The sequence below is a fragment of the Loxodonta africana genome, chromosome 2 (genome assembly GCF_030014295.1).
Source record: "Loxodonta africana isolate mLoxAfr1 chromosome 2, mLoxAfr1.hap2, whole genome shotgun sequence".
Classification (NCBI taxonomy): domain Eukaryota; kingdom Metazoa; phylum Chordata; class Mammalia; order Proboscidea; family Elephantidae; genus Loxodonta; species Loxodonta africana.
The window spans coordinates 153,904,394-153,930,305 of record NC_087343.1 but is presented as its reverse complement, the minus strand read 5'-3'; the positions used below and the strand labels follow the sequence as shown (position 1 = coordinate 153,930,305).

Below are 25,912 nucleotides of genomic sequence, written 5' to 3'. Positions count from 1 at the left end.
CCACCATTTTCCATTTATTAGCAATAACAGAGGAAATACCAATAGCACCAATTAAAAATGAATCCAAATGACGTGTTTTATCCTTACAGCTGTAATAACTAGTAACTAACATGGATTGGAAAGCACTTTGCAAAAGTAAAAAGTGCTGTACAGATACATTATAATGATCATCATTAATAAATTAGCCCGATTCTCCTAGTATTCAAAAGGCACGTAAGGTCAGATACATAGGCTTCAGTGGGGCAAAATGATCACAACCTACAATGCAGCAATGGTTCACATGTGTTGGCAACACGTTTTACCCCATGCAATCCTGCAGAGCTGAAATTACACACCCTTCAAAATATGGGAGAATGAAGCTAAAAGTAGACAAAACAGTTTTTTTGAGATTTAATGCTTTTTTTGTAACTCCTACCTCTTTTATACTAACTTTTAAATAGATAATATAATTAATCAAACTCCTAAACTTTACATTTTAACAAAATTGAAATTTCTTATTTAAGGTGACAGCAAGCTCTATTATTCTCTATGAGCCGACATTCCAGATATCATTAGAATTTCAAAGCATTCTGCAACTTCAAAGAGGTCAGATTGGTAAGCTTTGTGCTTGCACGCCCTCAGAGGATATCTTCAATATTTATTCCAGAATTGTTACTAGAAAAAAACAGCTTTATCCATTCCCTTGCCAGCAGGAGTCTTGGCAAGTGATGGCTCTTGGCTGACCATAAATAAAATTCCTTGAATCACCAGTATCTTGATTTAAGAAAGAAATTTTACTGTGTCTTTCATACACAAAAGCTGATTAACAATGGTTAAAAAAAACACTATTCCACTTTTTCACAGGTGTACAAAAGAAAATATAATGGAATTACATTCAACAATAAAGCTTAAAGTTCACTCTAGGTAATAGTTGCATTAACATTCACGTACACAAGCACAGAGTAAGTATATTTCAGAAGTTTTATAATAGCATACAGCATACATATGGGAGATTGAGTTCAGGTAACATCATAGGTGTTAGTAAGATTAGCAATTCAGAGTGTTAGAGAAAAGGAAAACTAAACCAAAGAGAAGGTGTAGGCGAGCACATCAAGACAAATCACCGAATTAGAGGACTGAAAAGTCTGCTCACTGTATGTATGAGAAAACAATATTTTTCTTCAATTTCTGGGTCTTGATATAGTTGGTTGGAGAAGGTTGTGTATTCAAAGTGCACATAATTGTTTCTTACAAAAGAGAGAGAGAGAAAGAGAGATTCTTTTATTTAGTAATTAATACATGCAAGAGGCAGCCCCAGAGTGACCTGAAAGAGTAAAGCTGTGATTGGCAAGTGACCGGTATAATACAGATGTTTCAGGCAATTCTCTTAAAGCACTTCTGTAGCAGCAATGATCATTTAAATGGCTGTAGACTGAATTCTCTTTTGAGGGGAGTTTAGGGGAATTGTATTCATCATATTTCTCTTTAAAGATTTATAGCTATAGGTTTTCTCTTCTTAAAATAAATCTATCAAACAACAAACAGCATAAAGTGAGGTGTTGGGGTTTTCTTTTTTTTCTTTTGCTTTTGCATATGTGTTGTTGGAAAAGGATCTGGCCTTTTCATAAACATTGTGTGCAAAAGAATTTTTAATAAAGTGAGCACAAGGACATATACAAGAAATACATCAGATCTGCTTCTGTTTCCCTGTTTGGCCCCCTGTTAAACACTGAAATATAGGCTTATAGATATAACGCAGGGTTCAGAATGACACCACAGCCAATGGACTTCAGACACTCCTAAAGCCTTGTCAGTGAGGGCAGTTTTGTCTGCTAGAGGGTGGCCACCACCTTTTGAATTTTAAGATTAAGAAGGTCTGGTCCCTTTTAATTTCACATTTCCCCTTCACACTGGTAACTCCCACTGATTATTTGCCTTTGTTTCTCAGCCCTTTTTACATCAACTAGTCTAATCTGGCCCAGCCCAGCTGATTGATACGAGGCACTCATAACCCCAGTGGCCGCACATACCCAGTGGCCACCAACACCCAAGCTGCTCAATCTCAAAGCCTTTCAGCCTGCCCTGCAAGTGTCATCAAGACAGGATCCCCGGAGCACAGGGCAGAGAGTCCAACCTCTCACTGGCAGGGCTGGGAAGCCTCTCCTTTGCGGCGGAGGAGAAAGGAAACTTGGGTCTGCTTTTTAGGTTCTGAAAACAAGCCAGAGTGGAGAGAAAAGAGTTAACACCAGACTTAGTAAAGCTTTCAAGACAAAACCTGTTAAATACAATCTAGACAGACTTAGGGAACTTTCTGCAGATTTCTGAGGTCTATAAGAGAGGGCTCATGTGGATAGGAGAAAAGAGTAGGGAGTTGCTACATGGGAGAGATTTGCCATTATTACAAAAACTGGCTAAGTGGCTTGTTTCCAATAGATGACCTCACTGGTCACTGTTGTCAGTCGTGCTGTTCCCTTTCTCTTTTTTCTCTTGGGTCTTGTTACCCTTCTTCTTTTTCTTCTTTTTCTTGGTCTCCTCCTTTTTGCCGAAGGTTATGAAGTCACTTTTGTCAATCTGGCTGTTAGTAGGCTCCTGCCGGATGGAGATGATTGCAGGAGATCCTGGGATAATGAATTTGTCTGGCAACTCACCAGGGCCAGATTGCTTGGGGTTGCTGGGTCCGTATTTAAAGGTCCAGCTGTTGCTGTTGACACCAGCCCCCACTGGAGGGGACACCTCTCCTGCCTCTGGTTCTGAAAAAGAAAACATCACAAGTTAGTAACAGAGTAACACACGCCCTCTATGCCACCCTCCTCGGTAGAGTAAACAAGAAGCTCAAAGAGAGGCCTGGCCCCCAAGAAATCATTGATTATTTCTGCAAGTTGGAGGGCAAGGCCAGGGTTTAGCAACAAGCACGGGGGCAGATTTGTTCTCAGCAGAAGGTCAAGGAATCTAACTCTCCAGTATTATATTTTTGGCTTTTTATAAAGAATTTCCTAGAAAATACTGTTCTGATTATCCTGCCTGGGAATGGGACAGGAAATGTTATACCAGGTTAAAGCAGAATACACCGCTTTTAGAGTATGAATTAGAGAAAACTTTGGTCACAGAAGTGTTTTGACTCTTGCTCTGTCCGAAACAGAAAATAAATTGATTAAATCAACTATTTGACCCTAATTTTATTGTAATAATCTTGAGGGGTGGTGGGATGGAACAGAAGAGGAGCTGGTTTTGTTTAGAATGGGAAGAGATACAGGGATAGAGGGATACTACACAGAATAAGAGCATGGAATCTTGTAAGCTGGGCCCACTTACGACATCAATTTGTTTGGGGAAAGCACGTAGAGCCAACCTTTCTTTCCAAACAGAGTGCCCTACCTCAATGTGTTTACAGTCCAGTAGGGACCTACACTCAAACAATTATAAACCAATTTAATAAATGCAATAACCAAGATACATGCAAAGTACTGTGGGACTCCAGAGGACGAAATTCTTAACTGTACTTGAGGAAGTTAAAGGGGATTTCAGAGGGGAAGTGAAATTTGCACTGAGTCTTAGAAAATCATTATGCATCCATAGGGGTTTTCAATGCAAGACTTTCCTAAGAGTCTAATGGGAAGACACACTACAAAGTACACCTATGATTTCTAAAAGAGTAAAAGTCAGTGCTAAAGAGGAAGAGTAACACATTTTAGGTCACAAGGCAAATCTTGATAAATTTAAAAAGACTGAAATCATACGAAGTATTTTCTCTGACCACAATGGAGTGAAGCTAGAAATCAATAAAAGAAAAAAAAACTGGAAAATATACAAAAATATGGAAATTAAACAACACATATTAAGCTACCAATGAGTCAAGGAAGAAATCGTAAATTCCTCAATGTCAAAAGAAAATGAAAGCACAACATACCAAAACTGATGGAATGCAGCTAAGGCAGTACTCAGAGGGAAACTTATAGCAATAAATGCCTATATAAAAAAGAAGAAAGATCTCAAATTAACAGCCTAATTTGATAACTCCAGGAAGAGCAAATTAAGCTTAAACCTACCAGAAGAAAGGAAATAAAGATTGGAGCAGAAATAAAGAAAATCAAAAGACAGAAAAAAGAAGAGTCAATAAAACCAGAAGGTGGTTCTTTGAAAAGATCAATGAAACTGACAAACTGTTAGCTAGACCGACAAAGAAAAGATGCAAATAACCAAAATAAAAAATAGAAGAGGGGACATTACAACTAACCCAATAGAAATAAAGAGAATTATGACAGAATATAATGAACAACTGTATGGCAATGAACTGGACAATCTAGTTGAAATGGACAAATTCTTAGAAGTATACAACCTACCTAAACTGACTCAAGAGGAAATAGAAAGTCTCAAAAGACTCATAACAAGTGAAGAGATGCAATCAGTGATCAAAAATATTCTAACAAAAAAAGTCCAGCACAAGATGGCTTCACTGGGGAATTCTACCAAATATTTGGAGAAGAATTGAAAGCAATATTGTTTAAACTCTTCCAAAAGATAAAGAAGTCCAGAATACTCCCCAATTCATTTTATGAAGAAACCATAACCGTGATACCCAAACCAGACAAAGACACCACAAGAAAACTATAGGCCAATATCTCTTATGAATATAGATGCGAAAATTCTCAACAAAATACTAGCGAACATAATCCAACAGCATATTAAAACAGTCATACACCATGATCAAGCAGGATTTATTCCAGAGATGCAGGAATGGTTCAACATTAGAAAGTCAATCAACGTAATACATCACGTCAATAGAAGAAAGGAAAAGAACCACATGATCATCTCTACAGATGCAGAAAAAGCATTTGATAAAATTCAATTCCCTTTCTTGATGAAAACCCTAAAGAAAATTAGAAAAGAAGAGAAATCCCTCAATATGATTCAGGGCATATATGAAAAGCCAACAGCTGGTGCTAAGTCCATTCGATGGGGAAAGAAGAGTCTCTTCAATAAATGGTGTTGGGAAAATTGGATTTCCACATGTAGAAAAATTAAACAGGATTCAAGCCTTGCACCATACACAAAAACAAATTCAAAATGAATTGATGACCTAAATATGCAAACTAAAACCATAAAATGTTTACAGTACAAGCAGAGGCAAAGCTGTTGGGCCTAGCTTTCAACAATGGATTATCTAATATACCAACAAAAGCACAAACATCAAAAGACAAAATAAATGAACAGAGCTTCATAAAAATTGAAAACTTGTTCATCAAAAGACTTTATCAAAAAAGTGAAAAGACAAGCTATCAACTGGGAGAATATCTTTGGAAACCATGTTTCCAACAAGAATCTAATGACCAAATATATGTACATAATTTCAACAGCTTAACAACAAACAGACAAATAACCCCATCATAAAATGGGCAAAGGACCTGAATAGATATTTCACCAAAAAAGGACATTCAAATGGCCACCAAATACATGAAAACATGCTCAGGGTCAATAGCAACAGAGAGATGCAAATCAAAACCACAATGAGATACCATTTCACTCCCACTACAGAGACATGGTGGGGGGGAGGCACTTGCCCCTGGACATAATTCCAAGGGGGCACCAGATGAGGTGCAGAATGGCATTCCCAGGCTCCACAAATATGAAAGGCACCTGATGAGGCAGCTGGACAAGATGGGGGAAGATGTTTCTGCAGACTCATTGCCACTATCGACTTTTATTCATCTTGAAATTGGTGGGGGGAGGAGACCCACAACTTAGAGATTACCCTGGGCACTCATTACCCTCCTTATGCCCCTGTCCCACCAAGATAAAAAAATAGAAAATAACAAATGTTGGCAAGGATGTGGGGAAATTGTAATCCTTATCCACTGCTGGTAGAAATCCAAAATTGTATAGCCATTATGGAGAACAGTGTGGCAGTTCCTCAAAAAACTAAAAATAGAACTACCATATGATCCAGCAATTCCACCACTAGGTATATGCTCAAAAGACTTTAAAGCAGAGGCTCAAACAGGGACTTGTACACCAACATTCACTGTAGCACTATTCATAATAGCCCAAAAGGTTGAAACAACCTAAATGCCCATCAAGAGATGAATGGATAAACAAAATGTGGTACATACATACAATGGAATATTACCTAGCCAGCAGAAGATATGAAGTATGAATGGAGCTGTAAGACATTATGCTGAGCGAAATAAGCCAATTGCAAAAGGACAAATATTATATGACCTCACATATAAAAACACAAGAAATGGAAAATGTATAGAGATGAAAGTTTATTAGTGGTTACCAAGGGTAGGAGGGAGGGAGAAACGAGGGTTAACAGTGATGGAAAAATCAAATTAATTAAGGGTAAAGGCTGCACAGTCTATTATTGTAATTGCTGTCAATAAGTTATACACCTGTAAAAAGCTGAATTGGCAAAAGTTGTGTGATAGATATATTTACAAGGACAAAAAGAAAAAAAAAAAAAACAGTAGCTGCTGAGGCTGCTTATATACAACCAAACACTTCATGGGATTTGGTTCCTTGGTTTGAATAGTTACACGGGACATTCAAGTTAACTGGCCTAATAACATGTTTAGTGCTTCTGTTCCCAGTTCATTGCATAGTGCCTGGGGTCTTAAAAGCTTGCAAGTAGTCATTAAGGCACAACAATTGGTCTCTATTCATCTGGAGTAACAGAGGAAGAAGGAGAGTCAAGAACAAGAGGAGGATATGGAATGTGTGGCTGTCTCTATGAATGACTGTCTTCTTTGCCATGAAACCAGAAGAACTGGATGGTGGTTCCTGGCTACCATTACTGAATATTTTGATCAAAGATACCATACAAGAATCCTGATCAAAGGGGGAAAATGCAGAACAGAATTTCAAAATCTCATGGACTGTAGACCTTCTGGAGCCACAATGGGTAGATGAACCTGTAAAACTATTGCCCTGAGATAATCTTTAAACTTTAAATCAAAAATATACCCTGAAGTCACCTTAAAACCAAACAATAGTTTAGCTTAACTAGTGAAAAAAAGTCTGCCTTGAGCATTGTGCTCTTTTAAGAATTCTCTATATGGGATCAAATTGACAACAGCAACTCGAAAGATTAGATAGAAACCTTATGGGGCAGTGAGCTTATGTTAATGAGGGAGGAAAAACTCAGAAAAGGAGGTGAGAATGGTTGCACAACTTGAAGACTGTAATCAACGTCACTAAATTGTACGCTTCAAAGCTGTTTAATTGGTGTATATTTTGGTGTGTATGTTCTCAACAACAAAATAAATAAAGTTAAGAGAAAAAAAAGCACTTGGGAGATCAGCAAGTACAAGAGAGGTATTAAACCCACCCTGCCACCTGCCTAAGACTTTCCCCTTGACAGCAGTCAGAGGGTGAAAAAAGAACTGAACAGGGAACTGCTTTCTCATGCAGCAACGCAACATGGGTTGGGGCTGTTTTTTTTTTTTTTTTTTGAAATAGTATCTCATTGTAGTTTTTTTTTTTTTTTTATTAAGCTTCAAGTGAACATTTACCATTCCAATCAGTCTGTCACATGTAGGTTTACATACATCTTACTCCCTTCTCCCACTTGCTCTCCCCCTATTGAGTCAGCCCTTACAGTCTCTCGTTTCGTGCCAATTTTACCATCTTCCCTCTCTCTCTATCTTCCCATCCCCCCCTCCAGTCAAGAGTTGCCAACACACTCTCCCGTGTCCACCTGATTTAATTAGCTCACTCTTCATCAGTATCTCTCTCTCCCCCACTGACCAGTCCTTTTCATGCCTGATGATTTGTCTTCGGGGTTGGTTCCTGTCCTGTGCCATCAGAAGTTCTGGGGAGCATTGTCTCTGGGATTCCTCTAGTCGCAATCATACCATTAGGTGTGGTCTTTTAATGAGAATTTGGGGTCTGTATCCCATTGGTCTCCTGCTCCCTCAGGAGTTGTCTGTTGTGTTCCCTGACAGGGCAGACATCGATTGTGGCCGGGCACCAACTAGTTCTTCTGGTCTCGGGATAATGTAGGTCTCTGGTTCAAGTGGCCCTTTCTGTCTCTTGGGTTCTTAGTTGTCGTGTGACCTTGGTGTTTTTCCTTTGCCTTTGCTCCCGGTGGGTTGAGACCAATTAATGTATTTTAGATGGCCGCTTGTTGGCATTTAGGACCCCAGGCGCCACAATTCAAAGTGGGATGCAGAGTGTTTTCATAATAGAATTGTTTTGCCCATTGACTTAGAAGTTGGGTTGGGGCTGTTTTAAGGAGTGACCTACACCATCCTGTTTACCGTGGTGGTATAAGTCCATACCTTGAAAAACACCTTGCTATCTCATTTAAATCTCACAGCAGCCCTCCAGGCTAAACACGGCAATCCCCATTTCACAGGTAGAGAAACTGTAAGTGGAAAGAATCTTTCCAAGAAGACACAGCCATACCAGAACCTGAAACGTTGGCTGCCAAGTTTTTGTTTCTTGGGACCCTGACAACCTTGAAGGACGATGATCCTAAGAGCCTTCTCAGTCCCCCAGGAGCCTTCCTGCAAGCTCCATATTCTCCCAGTCTGCTCTTGGGAAAAGGGCAGGCTTGACCAAGCCTGACCCAGAAGAGATGAAGTATGGAGCCATGAGGAATCCCTGGAATGCCTGGCAACCCTGCCACAGACATCAGATTGGTGAATTCTTTTTAGATGATGTTGGTGAGCTGCTGGCGTCGAAGACAGCCCAGGCCCCTCAGCTGTACCAGAGCCCCAAGATCTGGGCCAGCTTGTCAGTTAAGACTTGGTCTATCCTGTCTCTTCCCCAGCTCGATAGTGACACAAACCAGCCTCCCTAGGAACCTTCACTTCGAAGGCAACTGATAGGGGTAGGGCTGGAAAGGAAGAAAATGTGGCCACTTACTCCCTCTGCTTTTACCTAAGGAGGCTGGGCAAGAGATGAAAAATAAAATAAATAAAAAAAGAGGACAAGTAACGATCTGTCTGGGTAAAGTAATCCCAACGGCCATGACACTAGAACTCCTTGACATCCCTGCAGTGTTCACTGTACCTGATACTGTTCCTTTGGTTACTGTTGTTAGCTGTTGTCAAGCCGGTTCCGACTCATAGCGAACCTATAGGACAGGGTAGAACTGTCTCACAGGGTTTCCAATGAGCAGCTGGTGGATTTGAACTGCTGACCTTTTGGTTAGGTGTAAAAAGTTCTGTCAGATAAACCTTTTATGCTTATGCTCAGTTAGGGATTGTCTACAACTGCGTTTTCTATTGCCTTACCTTCCAGCACTTCTCAATCTCCTCTAATACAGCATCTCTGAGCACTACTTTTCTAGCGTTGTTAATGTCAAGTTAACTAATTATATTTATTATTATTTCCTAAGTCAATAATTGCACTTTAATCCTCATCTTATTTAACCTCTCAACAGCATCTGTCATCCCCTTCTTGAAATGCTTATTCTTATGAATTCTTTGATAAAACATTCACCAGGTCTTCCTTCTGGCTGTTCTATGTCAGTATCCTTTGCAGCTCCTCCTCACCTTAGTGTTAGAGCTTCCTTGGTTTGGCCTTTCTCTCCTTTCTCTTCACTCTCTTTTTGGGATCTCAGTCATGTCCATGGGTTTAAATACTAACTAAATATGCTGGTGAGAGACAAATTTATATTTATTTAGAGCTCACATCAATCTCATGTATCTAACTACCTCCTGGAGGTCTCCTGGGCATCTCTAACTTAAGGAATCTGAAACCAAACTCTTGATTTCCTCTCATCTATTCCTTTCTGAATCCTTTCAGTCTCAGTAAATGACACCCCATTCACCTCACTGCTCAAGCCAGAAACTTCAGAGCCATTCCTCATTTTTCTTTATTCTTCATTCTCCACTCATAATATATCATCAAAACCTGTCATTTCTGACACTGTCTCCTTCTTCCCATTTTTGCTGTCACTAACCTTTTTCAGGACACCATTATCTCTCTTATAAATTATATCAATAGCCTGTTTCTTATTCAAACTGCTTTCACTTTTGCCCCACTCTAATATTCCATATAGTAGCCAGAGTAGTCTTTATTCCTTAAATTCCATTTTGAAAATTGAAAGCAAACATACAGTAAAATTCTTTTAAAAACAGAGATCAGATTATATCACCCCACTGCTTAAAATTGTCCAAAGGCTTTCCACTGCCTTGAGGGAAAAAAAAAAAAAATTAAACTCCTTAACATGGTATCTAAATAAGGACCTTCAATGATCTGATATTTTCTCCTCTCCAATCTCACCTACCACTCTCCCAATATCCAGCCACACAGGTCTTCTTTCAATCCCTCAAATAACCTCTCAAGTCTTTTTTGCTCCAAGATCTTTACCCATGCTTTGTCACTTTGCCTGCAATGAACTCCCCTGCATTGCTGGAATGACTCCTCATTTAAGTCTGTTCTTAACTGCAACCTCCACAGAGAGGTATTCTATGACCATCCAAGCCAAACAGCCCCTCTCCTCCCCTCCCCTCCCCACCCAATAATCTCTATCACTGTTAAACCAAAAAAAACAACCTGTTGCCATTGAGTACATTCTGACTCATAGCAACCCTATAGAGTAGAACTGCCCCCATAGGGTTTCCAAGGAGAGGCTGGTAGATTTGAACTGCCAACCTTTTGGTTAGCAGCCAAGCTCTTAACACTGTACCACCAAGGCTCCTCTATCACTGTAAGAGGCAGAAAATATATCTGTTTTATTCACCAATATATACCAGTATCTAGCACAATTCCTGGCACATAACAGGTATTTAATAAGTATTTTCTGGATGAATGAATAAAAGGACTAATGTGAGAAGTGGCAGTGGCATCCACTCTTCAGGCCAAACAACTCCCCACTGGCAGCACTTTTGGAGTCCCCAAAGACAATGAGTGAATACATGTAAAGTGCTCAGCCTGATCCAGCACAATGCAAGAGCTCAATAAATGATATCAAATATGGGTAACTATATATGGAATCGATTCGAGGGCACTGGGTTTTTTTGGTATATATGGAACAGCTCTTGGGGCTAGGAGGCAGGATAATAATATTGCAAATTTAGCCCAAGTACTAGCAGGCAGTAGGAAGAGAAAGCAAGAAATTTTCTTCTCTCCCCAGCCTCTTTCCACGTAAGACAGAGGTCCCCAGGCTGCGGAAAATGCCACTGCCTCAAACAGCTTGCTTGTACATCCTGGTTCCCTTGCTTGACACACACCCTTAGCTTTACATTAACATCCTGGTTCCCCTTTCCTTAACGGCTGCTCAAAACTAGAGGAAATCAGTGGAAACCGGTTTAGGCGCCTTGTTGACATTCTGGACAACCTTTTAGCTCATTAAGTACCTCATACATAGTAACTTCCACCTGCTCTGGATGGAGTTTAACTACCATTTTCTGAACATGCGATTCATGAAGTTATATGTAAACTCCATTGCACTTGTGTAGTATGATTTAGAATGTTGCTGATGTAACCTGTATGAACTTTCTGCTTGTAAACTCCATAAAAGTAATCTTCCCTTCCATCCTTACTGAGTAGTCTTGGAGGCAGCAGCCCCAACTGTTCCTTCCCTTGGACAACAAAATAAAGGCAACTTTCTAATCTCCCACCTCAGCCTCTTGTTTACTGGCTGTGATGAATCTCACTGAGCGGAACCTGGGGTTTCCACCGGGCAACAAACACACCATGCTTTCACTGGGGAGAGTTGACATCATAACACTTAGGAGATGGGGCAATAGATATTTTCTTTCTATCAGATTAACACTAATTTCTTTTATCTATCTAAGATAAGAACAATATCATTAATATCACATGCAAGTGAAATTTTGCTGAAGATAATTCAAAAACAGTTGCAGCAGTACATTGACAGGGAACTGCCAGAAATTCAAGCTGGGTTCAGAAGAGAAAGTGGAACAAGGGATATCATTGCGGATGTCAGACAGATCTCGGCTAAAAGCAGGTGAATACTACTAGAAAGATGTTTACCTGTGTTTAACTGACTATCCACGGCATTCGACTGCGTGGATCACAACAAATTATGAATAACACTGTGAAGAGTGGGAACTCCAGAACACTGAACTATGCTCATGAACCCGTACATAGAGAAGCAGTTGTTCAAACAGAACAAGGGGATACTGCGTGGCTTAAAATTAGGAAAGGAGTGCATCAGAGTTGTATCCTTTCACCATACTTATTCAAACTGTATGCTGAGCAAATAATCTGAGAAGCTGGACTATATGAAGAAGAAGACAGCATCGGAATTGGAAGAAGACTCATTAACAACCTGCAATACGCAGATGACAGAACCTTGCTTGCTGAAAGCGAAAAGGACTTGAAGCACTTACGGATGAAGATCAAAGACTACAGCCTTCAGTATGGATTACACCTCAACATAAAGAAAACAAAAATCCTCACAACTGGACAAATGAGCAACATTGTGACAAATGGAGAAAACACTGCAGTTGTCAAGATTTCATTTTACTTGGATCCACAATCAATGCCTGTGGAAGCAGCAGTCAAGAAATCAAATGATGTACTGCATTGTGCAAACCTGCGTGGCAAAAGACCTCTTTAAAGTGTTAAAAAGCGAAGATGTCACTTTGAGGACTTAAGTGAACTTGACCCAAGCCATGGTATTTTCAATCACCGCATATGCATGCAAAAGCTGGACAATGAATAAGAAAGATGGAAGAAGAATTGATGCATTTGAATTATGGTGTTGACAAAGAATATTGAATATATCATGGACTGCCAGAAGAACAAACAAATTTGTCTTGGAAGAAGTACAGCCAGGGTGTTCCTTAGAAGCAAGGATGATGAGACTTCATCTTCCATACTTCAGACATATTATCAGGAAAGACCAGTCCCCTCAGAAAGACATCATGCTTGGTAAAGTAGAGAGCTAAAAAGAAGAAGACCCTCAACGAGATGGACCGACACAGTGGCTGCAACAATGGGCTCCAACACAGCAGCAACTGCGAGGACGGCACAGCACCAGGCAGTTTTGTTCTGTTATACATACGATCACTATGAGTTGGAGCCGACTTGAGGGCACACAACAACAACAACATCTAAGATAATCAAACCTGTAATTGAGCTCGGCCAGAATCTGCCTGTTTTTCAAATGCAGGCCCTGAACCTGAGAGACAGACAAAAAAAAGAGATGTATTTAAAAGCCTCTGATTTGGCTCCTAGGAGAACTGGGCTTCATCATCTCTCCGCAGTACTTTAGTTGCTCTCAAAGTCTGGAATGGATTTATTTTCCAGCCATAGCCAGGGCTCTGCATGATGCCTAAAGACTGTCATCTGGAGAGCCAGAAGTATCTTTATCTTGCAGAGCTAAAGGACATTAATGGCCGTGCCTATTGGCAAAGGGAGGCCTTCACAGCAGGACCACTGGCTTCTTTTACATGTCACTGAGCTTCCAGGGCCTTTTCTGGGCGACTTGGTTCTGTCTGACTCAGCCTAACTCCAAGGAGCAATCAAAGATTCTTTCAGGTGCATCTTCCCCATGTTCACCTTCTGCAGAGCAGAGCAAGGTCTGGTTTCTCCCATCCCTCACAGACCCTTGTGCCCAACCTTCTCCAGTTGTTGTGTAAGTGAACATCTCTTAGGGCTCAGAAGCATCTGAACTGTGACTCATTTGGGTGCACTGATAGCTTAAGGGGCTGAAAAACATTTACTGACCTCCTAATCTGAGTCTCTTTTGGCCAAGAGCACTAAGGCCTTTGGTTGGCTATGCCTATAAAATGCTACAACTTCCAGAGCAGAACCAAGGAGCTACTTCAGGATGAAAAAGAAAGATGCACCATTTCTGCCCCGCAGCCCTAGCCCAGGGCCAGTCCCAGCAAATGGTCAAGTCAAAGACCTATTTCTTCTTCTTTCAGTGCTGCCTCCCTTTCCTCCTCCTGGAAAAAAAAAAAAAAAACCTAAATCTCCTCCCCTGTGCTCTGAGGGACAGAGATCTCTCTCAGACAAAGACAAGACTGAAGTGCAGTCAGGACCCAAACGAATGGACCTCTTAGATCCTGGAAAGAGATTTTAGATATGTATCAAGCGGGGGGGGGGGGGGTCTTAATCTTTAGGCAAGTTCCTTTCCTGACATTCAGATTACAACCCAATGGGATTTTAAAATGTTAATAGAATATAATCACAATAAAGTCACTGGGTGGCACAAACAGTTAATGTACTTGGCTGCTAACTGAAAGGTTGGCTGTTCAAATCCACCCAGAGGTGCCTTGGAAGAAAACCCTGTCTACATCAGAAAAATCAGCCACTGCAGACCCCACGGACCAAAGTTCTACTCTGACACACATGAGTCAGAACTGACTTAGCAGCAACTGGTTGTGAACATAATGATAACACATGGTTACCTGCAGAGGGATTATACTTTTCACCTTTTTTCTTTATTGGCCAATTTTTCCAAAAAGGGTAGGACTACATTTTAAAATCAGGACAACATACTTTTTAAGAAAGCATATAGATTTTCAACTTTAAAAACTGCCCTCTAGAGATAGCTGGCCATTCATGTAATCCTATAATTCAGCTACCTTCCTCTTAGGTGACAGCCCTGGTGACATAAAAAAAAAAAAAAAATTTTTTTTTTTTTTGACATAGTAGTTAAGAATTCAGCTGCTAAAAGGTCGGCGGTTCGAATCCACCAGTCACTCCTTAGAAGCCCTACGGGGCAGTTCTACTCTGTCCTATAGGGTCGCTATGAGTTGGAATTGACTCAGCGGCAATGGGTTTTGGTCCCCTTAGGCACTGCCCAGGGGTCTTTTTGGCAAAATTCCCAATTTTTTCTTTCATGCTAAACTAACTCTGGCTGGCTGAGTTAGTTCATGGAGTTTAGCCTCAGTGACTGGGCTGGATGCTTTGCCAATGCAAATGCTAGGGAAGGTCCTGCAATTGTGATGAAAATGCCATGCTTGTAATTTCACCCCAGCACTGGGTGGGGTTCCCCCACTGGGAAGTGCTCTGGACAACCACCAAGGCCAGGGTGGCTGGGGTTGGTGGATGGATGGGGTTGGAGGGGGGGAGGTGGGAGGATGGGTTTCCAATTTACACTAATTTTTCCTATAGAACAATACAAAGTTATTTTGACTGAGAATACTAATTTCAGGAAAGCTCTTGGAAGGTATGGGCTGGAGAATGCTGAAGGGTGTTTAATTGTCTCTCTTCATCTTGCTTTGTTGTCCCTCTGGACTTCAGGGACTGCCCTGGCTCTATCAATTAATACTGTGTTTTTTTTTTTTTTAGCTCAGGGGCAAATTACATAAATACCCTGGAACCTGCATTTCCTCATCCATAAAATGGAGAGGATCACCTTCCTGTCTATATCACAGGGTTATCAATATAGTTGACATTTAGTGTCCCCTTCCTACATGATTGGCACTAGGCTAAGCAGATCTGCATGCAGTATGATTTTTGGTCCTCACATGAGCCATAGGAAGTAAATACTATTAACCCAAAAATTATTAGTATGTTTTTTAAATAAGGTCACGTGCTTACTAACTGGTGGAGCTTGAGACTCAAACCCAGGCAATTTGACTCCAGCTGTGAGACTCACACTGGGAGCTGGACACGAAAGCCCTTGGAAAACCCTAAAGCATTATACAAATGTAGCGATTTGACACCACTTTTGGGAGACAGAGCAGCAGGCAGAGCCTGTAACCTAAAATCAGTTGAAAGAAGTAGTCGGGGGAGGGGATGTGGATGTGAGAGGCTGCGCTCTGGAAAACCACAGCACAGTCTCCAGGTTTCAGCCCCGCCCCTTCGCTCCCCATTCATCCCTTTGTTGCCGTCTCTGGGATTTCGGTGTTGAGGTTAATAAAGAACTTCCAGAAAACCCATCATTTTGATTAAAGCCAGGGACTATCTTGCCAGACAGCACTCTGGAGCCTGCTTACCGCCCACTCTGCTAGGTCAATGCAGCCAGCGAAGGCTATTAAATGATTACAGCCGTTTCCGGCCCAGCAGACAGCGCCCCTGGACTGCTCATTCTCTGGCGCGCGGCTGCTGTTGCGGCCTCTGGCTGCCTAGGGAACAAAGTCAGGTCATGGAAGGCTCTTCAGATTCTGCGTTTGCAAGAGAACATCCAGGCTTTCAAGGTGAGGGGACTCCGTGTGTCCCCTCCCCCAGCCAACCACTGCAGTCAGATTTTGTACCTTGTCTTTAAGCAGCCATTTCGTGTGTGTGTGTGTGTGTGTGTGTGTGTGTGTGGCACATAGTAGAATTACACATGCTCAGCCTCACCAAAAGACAAAAACTCTCCGCCGTCAAATCTGCCTAAAGACCAGGTTGTAAAATATCTCTCAGTTCTTCCTTAGCCCGGATCAACCCACCTGTGGGGTTTATGGATCGCCTGGACAAACTCGCCTCCTCCCCCACGCTCAATCCTTTATGAATTGGACAATGCTAATCTGACTACTAATTACAGGCCACAAAACGCAGGCGCACTGTGGTCTGAAACCCAAATCCTGTCCAGGATCAGTGAGAGAGGGAGAGAGTGAACACCACCTGGGTTAGCATTTCCCTGAGTCTTAGTCCTTCAATTGAGACTGGAAAGAATTTTCCGTGGAAATAGGGAATGTGAAAATAAAGAGCCTCCCTCTTCTCTGTAAAACCTCAGGCTCTGTAATTAGAATAACCCAAAACCAAACCCGTTGCCATGGAGTTGATTCCGACTCATAGCGACCCTACAGTACAGAGTAGAACTGCCCCATGGGGTTTCCAAGGAGTGGCTGGTGGATTCGAACGAACGACCTTTGGATTAGCAGCCATATCTCTTAATCACTGCACCACCAAGGCTCCGTAAACAGAATAAAAAAAAAAAAAAAAATTTTTTTTTTACCTAGGTTTAAATTTGGCTTCTCCATGTAATAACTATGACGTTTAGCAAATTATTTAATATCTAGACTTCAATTTTGATCTGTAAAGGTGATAATAATGGTACCCACCTCACAGGGTTGTCATAGCATTAAATGTGATTATGGTTGTAGAGCACATAGCATAGTGCCTGGCACAAAGTAAGAACTCATTAAATCAAGATCAGGGAAGCAGACGATTTGCTCAATTGTTTTAAGAAATATTGTTTAATTAAACTTTATTTTTTTTAAAGAATTCCCATTTTACAGGTAAGAAACAAAAATCTTAAATTACAACAAGATGATTTGCCCTCAATCACACAGGGATTTAGGCATGAAGCCGAAAAATTATTCTCACATTGGCTTGCTGGTTCAATAATAGAACTGCTACTATTTTTTTTTTAACTTCTTGTGAAGCCTTGGGGTTGGGGGAGGAACTTGCTTCAGAAGCCAAGTATCTGGATCCCTGGAGTAATCTGGGAGGGTTGTGTGTTTGTGATTGGAAGGCAGGCTTGGTGATGGAGAGGCTGATCTAATACCATCCCCCAGAGGCAGCTACAGCTGCTACTCCTGGCTGTTTCACCTGCTTTGGGAGGGATGAGTTGACCTGGAAGAAGGTTTTGTGGCTGTTCGGTGCTTCAGGCCACAGCTGGGCTAATTTTCAGTAATCTTGGAGCGGAAGACATAAATACACTGGGCATATTTTTGAAGTCACAGCTCTTGCTTTGTGCTCAAAATAACTCTGCCATTTCTAGGTTAAGAGTATAAAGACATCATGTGCTGTGAACCCAGATTCAAAACTTGGAATGGATGGTTTCAAGCCATCCTCTCTCTCCACAGTCAGCTACAAAAATGGCATTTTTTTTTTTTTTCCTTTCTGCGACCCCAACCCAGCAGAGCTTGTTGGATGATTTCTTCTGCCCCTTTCCAGGTTCCTAAGGTCTCCCAGGGTCTAGGGAAGGCAATTTCCCTTTATAGCCTTCTTCTCACCATGCTTCCTGCCTCTGCCAGCTGTTATATCCCGGGGGTAGCACAGTGTTTAAAATGCAGGTTCTGGGGTCACACAGACCTGAGTTGGAAATCTCAGCTTTCCTACTTCTTTGTGTGTAACCTTCAGCAAGTCACTTAGCCTCTCAGTCCCAATTCTTTCATAAGATAATAATATCTGGACCGTGAGCATTAAAAAGAGACAATGCTCCTAAATCACATAGATCAGTGTCTGGCATGCAGAAAACTGAAATAAAAGATAGGTATTGTTACCGTGTGCTATTCCTCTAAGGAACCTGGCTTCCCAGTATCAACCTATTGCTTGGGTGCAGTACATCCAGGAACTCTCTATTCCAGGGACCCTCCTCCCAGCCGGCTCTCCCCCTCCCAGGGCTCATTAAGGACTTCCAGCTGTGAAGCTTTCCAGTTTAGAAATGGTTGCTAGGCAGGAAGCCATTCTCCAGAGCCCTCTAAAGAACACAGGGGAAGGAGGGAGTTTAGACGTGGTGAAAAGCACACTGGACTAGGTATCAGAAGCCTTAGGTTCACATTTCAACTTCACCATTCTGCTCCCTGCTATTTTTTACTCTTTGGGTAACAATGACTTACAGTTTCTTCAACTGCAAAACAGATATAATAGCTACTTTCCAGGGGTATTGTTATTCATTCAACCAAACTTATTTATTATTTACAATGAAGTAGACATTGTGCTAGGAATTATGAATATGGGTAGGAATAATATTAGTACTGGTACCGTATGCTCAGAGTTACAGTGTAGTGGCGGGGGGTAGGGGGAACAGTTGCTGTCATGTAGATTCCAACTCATGGCAACCCCATGTGTGTTGGAGTAGAACTTTGCTCCATAGGGTTTTTCAATGGCTGATTTTTCTGAAGTAGATCATCAGGCCTTTCTTCCCAGGTACCTCTGGGTGGACTCGAACCTCTAACCTTTTGGTTAGTAGCTAAATGTATCAACCATTTGCACCACCCAGGGACTCCAAGTAAATGAATAAATATAATGACAGTTTTAAGTAACAACATAGAGAAACTCTGGCATAAAGATGGCGTTAAACTTTCTAGAGATGGTATAGTGCAGAGGTCAGACAGCCTGGCTTCAAATCCTGGCTCCGCTACTTATTAGGTGTGTGACAGTACTGAACCTCTAGGAGGCTCCATCTCCTAAGGAGTAAAATAGGTATAATAGGCTTAACTCTTGGGGTGGTTATACAGATTAAAGGAGTTAATACATGCAAAGTGCTTAGAACAATACCTGGCACATGCTTTAAGTGCTCAGTACAGGTTAGCTATTACTATTATTATTCACAAGTAAATTCCTCTCTCTACTCCAGTTTTCTCATTAACCCTGGGGGCTAAGTCTCTTGAAGCTGGTGTCACTGAGTTAAGTGAGATATAGCACCAGCTGGAGATGCAGGTCAGAGGGGAGTCCTATTCCTGATAAGAGAATGCCAATTTGATATTTTCATACACATCCCACTTCTAGAAATCTATCCTACATAAGAACTACAAGTGCATAAGATCTGTGTACCAGGATGTGCATTGCATTAAACAAAAACAAAACTTTCACACCAATAGGAAACTGGATAAATAAATTATAGTAGAGGTATACAACATCGTACTATGCCCTCAATAAAGAAGAATGAGGTGGTTCTGTATGTACTGACTTTAGAAAGGTGTTTATACCCATTGCAGTCAAGTCAATTCCAACTCATAGCGACCCTTCAGGACAGAATGGAATTGGCCCACAGGGTTTCCAAGGAGTAGCTGGTGGATTTGAACCATGGACCTCTTGGTTAGCAGCCTATCTCTTAACCACTGTGCCACTAGGGCCCCAGGTGTTTACGATATACTATTAAATTAAAAAAAAAACAAGCTGTATACTAATATGCATATGCATAACATTATCCCATTTTGATTTTTGAAAACTTGTATATTTTTGAATAAACAAAACAAAACAAAAAAACCCACTGCCATCGAGTCAATTCCGACTCACAGTGACCCTATAGGACAGAGTAGAACTGCCCCGTAGAGTTTCCAAGGAGCGTCTGGCAGATTTGAACTGCCAACCTTTTGGTTAGCAGCCACAGCACTTAACCACTATGCTACCAGGGTTTCCATATTTTTGAATAGACATAGAAAAAAATTCATACATCAAGTACGAGACTAAAAACCAATTTGAAAAATATATGAAGGATACACACAAAACTTAAAAGTGGTTACCAGTGAGACTGAGGGGAATTTGATTTTTTAATGCAGATAATTCTGTATTGTTTAAGATTTACATCAACGATGTAACTGTATTTTAAAATTATTATAATACAGTACTTTCAAATTTATACTTATAAAAAATCTTGGAGAGACACTCTAAACTATTGGTGGTGTTTACTTCTGGGTAGCATGACGAGAGGCACTACTTTTTTTTTGCGTTTTTTAATTGTGCTTTAGTTGAGGTTTTACAGAGCAAATTAGTTTCTCATTAAACAATTAATACACATATTGTTTTGTGACATTGGGTGCCAACCCCGTGACATGTCAACACTCTCCCCTTCAGGACTTTGGGTTCCCCATTACCAGCTTTCCTGACCCCTTCTGCCTTCTCATCCTTGCCCCTGGGCTGTTGTGCTCATTTAGTCTCATTTTGTTTTGGGCCTGTCTAATCTTTGGCTAAAGTGTGAACCTCAGGAGTGCCTTCAGTACTGAGTTAAAAGGGTGTCAGGGGCCATACTCCCGGGGTTTCTCTGAGTACTACTCATTTTATTTTTACTCTATGGATTTAATTTGTTATAGTGTTATAGTTTTGTTCCTTTTATAATTAAAAGAGCTAATTAAAAAGAATGCCAGCCCAAGCAGTACTTGCCTAATCGGCTGCATAGTTAATGTGGCCCAGAAACCAGCTGAGACAAAATACCACTGTCCCTGATGGCCTGGAACCCAGGACCAGCTATATAATTTAAGAGGCCCAGTGCAAAATGAAAAAGCAGGGCCTCTTGTTAAAAAAATTAAGAACTTCAAAACAGTGACAGCATAACATTAAACCAAGCAGTGCCTTTCTAAGCACAGAGCCCTCTGCGACTTCACAAGTCATATACCCAAGAAGTCAGCCTTGGCTGGACATCAGGGTCCATTGCAAGGTTCCTCCTTTAGCACTACAACTTCACAATGAAACTTTCCCAAAGGTTTCATGCTGCCTAGCAAAAGGTCGGCAGTTAGAATCCATCAGCCACTCCTTGGAAACCCTAGGGGGTAGTTCTACTCTGTCTTAATAGTGTCTCTATGAGTCCAAATCAACTCGACGGCAACAGGTTTTATTTTTATCCCACCTGGAACTGCATAAGACATAATCATATCACTCAAAAATAACTCTGCTTCTGGCTTTGGTTGGGCTTTCCAATTTTTCTTCTCTACCCTCCACTCACTTTGTTACAATCTGTGCTTCTTAAAATTTGGCAGCAATCCCAGGCTCTGTGTTGCTGTGTCACTTCTCAGCCATTTCTAGACAAGCAGTGATATCCCTGCATGTAGGGGATAAAATGGAGGTGCTGTCAGAATGCTGCAGTAGAAGGAGGGCAAGAGAATGAGTATCTTGGAGAATCCCTCCTCCGCCACTATCCCTCTACTCTGTGTACTTCAACACCATTCTATTTAACCCAGCAAAAACATTTTGAATTCTACTTCCTATGTGCCAGGCATTGAGCTAAGTTCCAGGGATATTAAACTGAGTAATAATAGTCATAATAACATTATTGAGTTCCTACTATGAGCTAATCACTGAGCTAAGAATTGTGCATGCATTATCTCACCTAATCTTTATAAGAGACCATGGCCTTTCCTTGGAAGAAGTACAGCCAGAATGCTGGTGAGACTGCGTCTCATGTACTTTGCACACATTATCAGGAGGGACCAGTCCTTGGAGAAGGACACCATGCTTGGTAAAGTAGAGAAGGTCAGCAAAAAAGATGAAGACCCTCAACGAGACGGACTGAACACAGTGGCTGCAACAACAGGCTCAAACGTAGGAACAATTGTAAAGATGGCTCAAACCCAGGCAGTGTTTTGTTCTGTTGTACATAGGGTCACTATGAGTCAGAATGGACTCGACGGCAGTTGACAACGATGGCCTTTCCTCTTTTGCACATTAATAAATCTGAGGCATGGGCTGAACAGTTATTAAGTGGTATGACAGGGATTCAAAGCACTGTGAAAGCCATGCTGCCCCTCTTAAGAAGCTAGAAAAAGACGAAATTGAAACAAACCTTCCCTTCACCCTCTACATTCTCTCAGATATGATCACACCAACACCATCAGAATTACCTAAGAACATATCCAAAACCAGTCCTTTAAAAAAAGCATACTTCATTCACCTCCCTTTTTGGTCCACATTTCTAGACACAAAGTTTCCACTTCTTAGTTTGAGAAGAGAGAAACACCAAGTTGATTAGGTCATTAGTTCTTGACATCTTATAGGTTGATTTTTGAAGACTCAGTAGAACTAAGGGGGCTTAATAGAGTCTTTTCTTAAAAACAAACAAACAAACAAATAAACCTGGTAGCTCTCCAATGCCAACAAAAGAAAAAACAGGTTTTTTTAGCAGGGTATTTAAGGCCCTAAAAAATCTGACTTCAGTCCCCCTTCTGACATCATTTCCTATACACCCTCCATCTCACCCCACCCATTCAGCTGCACTCATCCTATTCACCCAGATTTATGCACTTCTAATTTTTTTTTGCATGTGTTGTTCCATTTGCCTGGAAGGGACTCTCTCCTCCGTACATCCTATTTGCCATCCTGCAATAAACCAAAAAACCACAACCATCATTGCTGGATCGATTCCAACTCATAGCGACCCTATAGGACAGAGTAGAACTGCCCCCCAGGGTTTCTAAGGCTATAAATTTTTACGAAAGCAGGCTACCACATCTTTCTCCCATGGAGCAGCTGGTGGGTTCAAACTGCTGGCCTTTTGGTTTGCAGCCAAGCACTTAACTACGGTGCCACCAGGGCTTCTCTCATCCTGCAATGCCTAGTATTAAGTGTCATATAATCTGTGACTTTGTTCCCTAAATCCCCAATTCTATCTTCTGGGCTCCCACAGCATTCAGTATTTAGGTTGCTGAGAGAGGGGTGAAGCCCTGTGAAAACAACTTGGAATGCCCTCTCAGGAAAGCTGGATCAGCTTAACATATCTACATGGGGTTTGTGTTGGTTACAACATAGACCAGGACACTATTATGGTCCTTATTGCATGACACTGTAATATTTCTGTCTTATTTCTCTATGTTTCTGTCCTCCCCATTAAATTATGAGGTCAGGAGTGTGTTATATTTAGTATTATAGTCCCACTACCTAGGACAGAGCCTAATAAATGTTCATTTAATGACTATCTAGGTTGTAACCAAATTCTATATTGAAGCTATCTTAGTTACCTTGTGTTGCTATACCAAAAAATAGCACAAGTGGTTGACTTTAAAGAGCAAAAATTTATTTTCTCATAGGTTTGGAAGCTAGACTTTCAAATCGGTCTCAGCTGATTCCTTCTGGGAGCCTCTCTCCTAGTTTCTCTTGACTGCCAGCAATCCTTGGTGTTCCTTTTCTACTTATAGATGCATCTGTGGTATCTTCCCATGTGTGACCATGTCTATCCTGCTCTGTTTAGGACTCACCTCAGTCTGGTATGACCTCATTAAAATAAAATAAAACTCCTATTTCCAAATAGGGTCATATCTACAGGTACAGGGGCTAGGACTTCAACATAACTTTTCGGGGGACACAGTTCAATCCATAACAGAAAGCAAGTCAAGGAAAGCATCTCTGAGCAGGATATTCTAATACTTTATTTCCTTATGTGTGTGTGTGACAGAGAGGAGTTGGAGAGAAAGAGAATCTGTATGTAAATGTGTATGCCAGAGAGAGAATGAACGAATGACTGTGGATTTTAAAAGAGAATGCTGGTGGTGGAGGCTAATGGCAGAGTTCTAGGGGCCTGTCTGGGAGGCTGTCTTTCTGGAGATCTTCCTGTTCTTGTTGTTGTTAGGTGCCGTAGAGTTGATTTCGATTCATAGCAATTCCATGCGACAAAGCAGAACTGCCCCATAGGGTTTTCTAGGCTGTAATCTTTACAGTAGCATATTACCAAGTGTCTTTCTCTCATGCAGTGGCTGGTTGGGTTCAAACACCAACCTTTCCATTCGTAGCAGAGCCCTAAACCACTGCATCACCCTGCAGAAAGTTTGGTGGTTCCAACCCGCCAGCCATTCCACGGCAGAAAGATGTGACAATCTGCTTCCATGAAGATTATAGCCTTGAGAACCCTACGGGGCAGTTCTACTTTGTCCTATAGGGTTACTATGAGTCAGAATCGACTCAACAACAATGGGGGATCTTCCTAAACCCACTGCCATCAAGACAACTCTGACTCATAGTGACTCTATAGGACAGAACAGAACTGCTCCATAGGGTTCCCAAGGCTGTAATCTTTACAGAAGCAGATTGTCACATCTTTCTCCTGTGGAGCGGCTGGTGGGTTCAAATTGTTGACTTTTTGGTTAGCAGCTGAGCACTTTAACTACTGCACCACCAGGGCTAAGAGATCTTCCTATTGGTATGTGTTGTTGAGTCAGCTCTGACTCATGGGAACCCTATAGGACAGAGTAGAACTGCCCCATAGGGTTTCCAAGGAGCAGCTGGTGGATTGGAAATGTTGACCTTTTGGTTAGCAGCTGAGCTCTTAACCACTGAGCCACCAGGGCTCCGAAGATCTTCCTAGTGCCCTTCAAATCACAACCACTTAGAAGGCTAGTATCCCAGAGCAAGATTATGACCCTGAGTGAGAAAAACTGAAGGAGCAAATTTGTATCTCTAAAACACCCAGATTTAGAGAGAGCATACCAAAGAGATCACACTCCCCAAAGAAGTTTCCCAAAGGCAAACATTTAGAACCAATGCATACTTAGTCCAACAGACGGAAACTAATGTGACACTGATCATTGACTAACCACAGTCCCACTGACTGTAGACTGCAGGGATAGCAGTTGGATTGACATCTCAGCATCACAAGGAGCCTACAAGGGATGCTGCCGTCCAAGGAGGCTCTTTCATAAGTCTCATGGCCTAATCGCTTCAGAGGCATGAGGAGAAACTCAATCTCCAGTTAGAGCTGCCGATGGTGTAGAGAGGCCCTAGGCTTAGGAGTTGCCAAGCCTGTTAGGACCTCAAGGAGGTAGCTGTTGTTGTTAGGTGCTGTCGAGTTGATTCCAACTCATAGGGTTTTCTAGCCTGTAATCTTTATGGGAGCAGATCAACAAGTCTCTTCCCTGATGAGCGACTGTATGGGCTTGAACCACTAACTTTTTGATTAGCAACCGAGCGCTTAACCTTTGCACAACCAGGGCTCCGTGAGGAAAAGTCTTTATGTAAAATGCTCCTAAACAAATAAAAAAATCCTGAGGTGCATATATATTCATAGAATTGGCCCATAACCCTGACCCCTGTCCCACACATGGAAGCATCACTGAGGAAAAGCAGGTGGGATTGCTTTCTTCCAGATTGACCTGTGGATGATCCAAAGAATATTGTCCTCTCCTGCCTGTTCCACAACTCCTAGAACAAGACTCTTAATCCTGGAACTCAGTGAATAGTCTTCTCTGAAGCTACCAAGCTATTCCCTTCATGTGTAACATGGGACAAAGTAACGTAGTGTGCTAGCTAAGTGTGTAGGGTTCAGCAGCAGGCAGACATGGGTTCAAGTACTGTTTTTGCCACCTTAAAGTTGTTTAAGTAGGCAAATGTGTGTAAAGTACTTATTACAGTTCTCAATAAATGGTAGCTCTTATAAACTCTTCCCTTCTCTTGTTCCGATATTACCAGGAGGCGGCAGTAGATCAACAAAGACCTTGTCCTCACACACATTTTTAAAAAATGTCTACAAGGGCTTATTTTTGGCAAATAGGCTTTAGCTGAGAGAAGAGAACTTTCTGTACTCTGTGGCCCATCATCAAACACAGAGCCAAACTCACAGGCTCACAGGTGTCCACCTTAGGGCTGTTTACATACCTGGTTATGCTCTTTTCCCCCTACATTCAGCTCTATGACATGCAGCCTGGTG

At 41.5% G+C, this 25,912-nt stretch overlaps 1 protein-coding gene across 2 annotated transcripts in view; it reads right to left on the bottom strand.

Annotated features, from left to right (window-relative positions):
* Nucleotides 1-421: 421 nt before the first annotated feature.
* The window catches only part of LOC100656452 (protocadherin alpha-C2), a 223,290-nt gene continuing 197,799 nt past the window's right edge, over nt 422-25,912 (bottom strand). For both annotated transcript variants that reach the window (XM_010591253.3, XM_003404551.4), the window contains exon 4: nt 422-2,729. In XM_010591253.3, the coding sequence (XP_010589555.1) occupies nt 2,419-2,729 (311 nt within the window). In that variant the 3' untranslated portion in view covers nt 422-2,418. The remainder of the gene's footprint in view (nt 2,730-25,912) is intronic.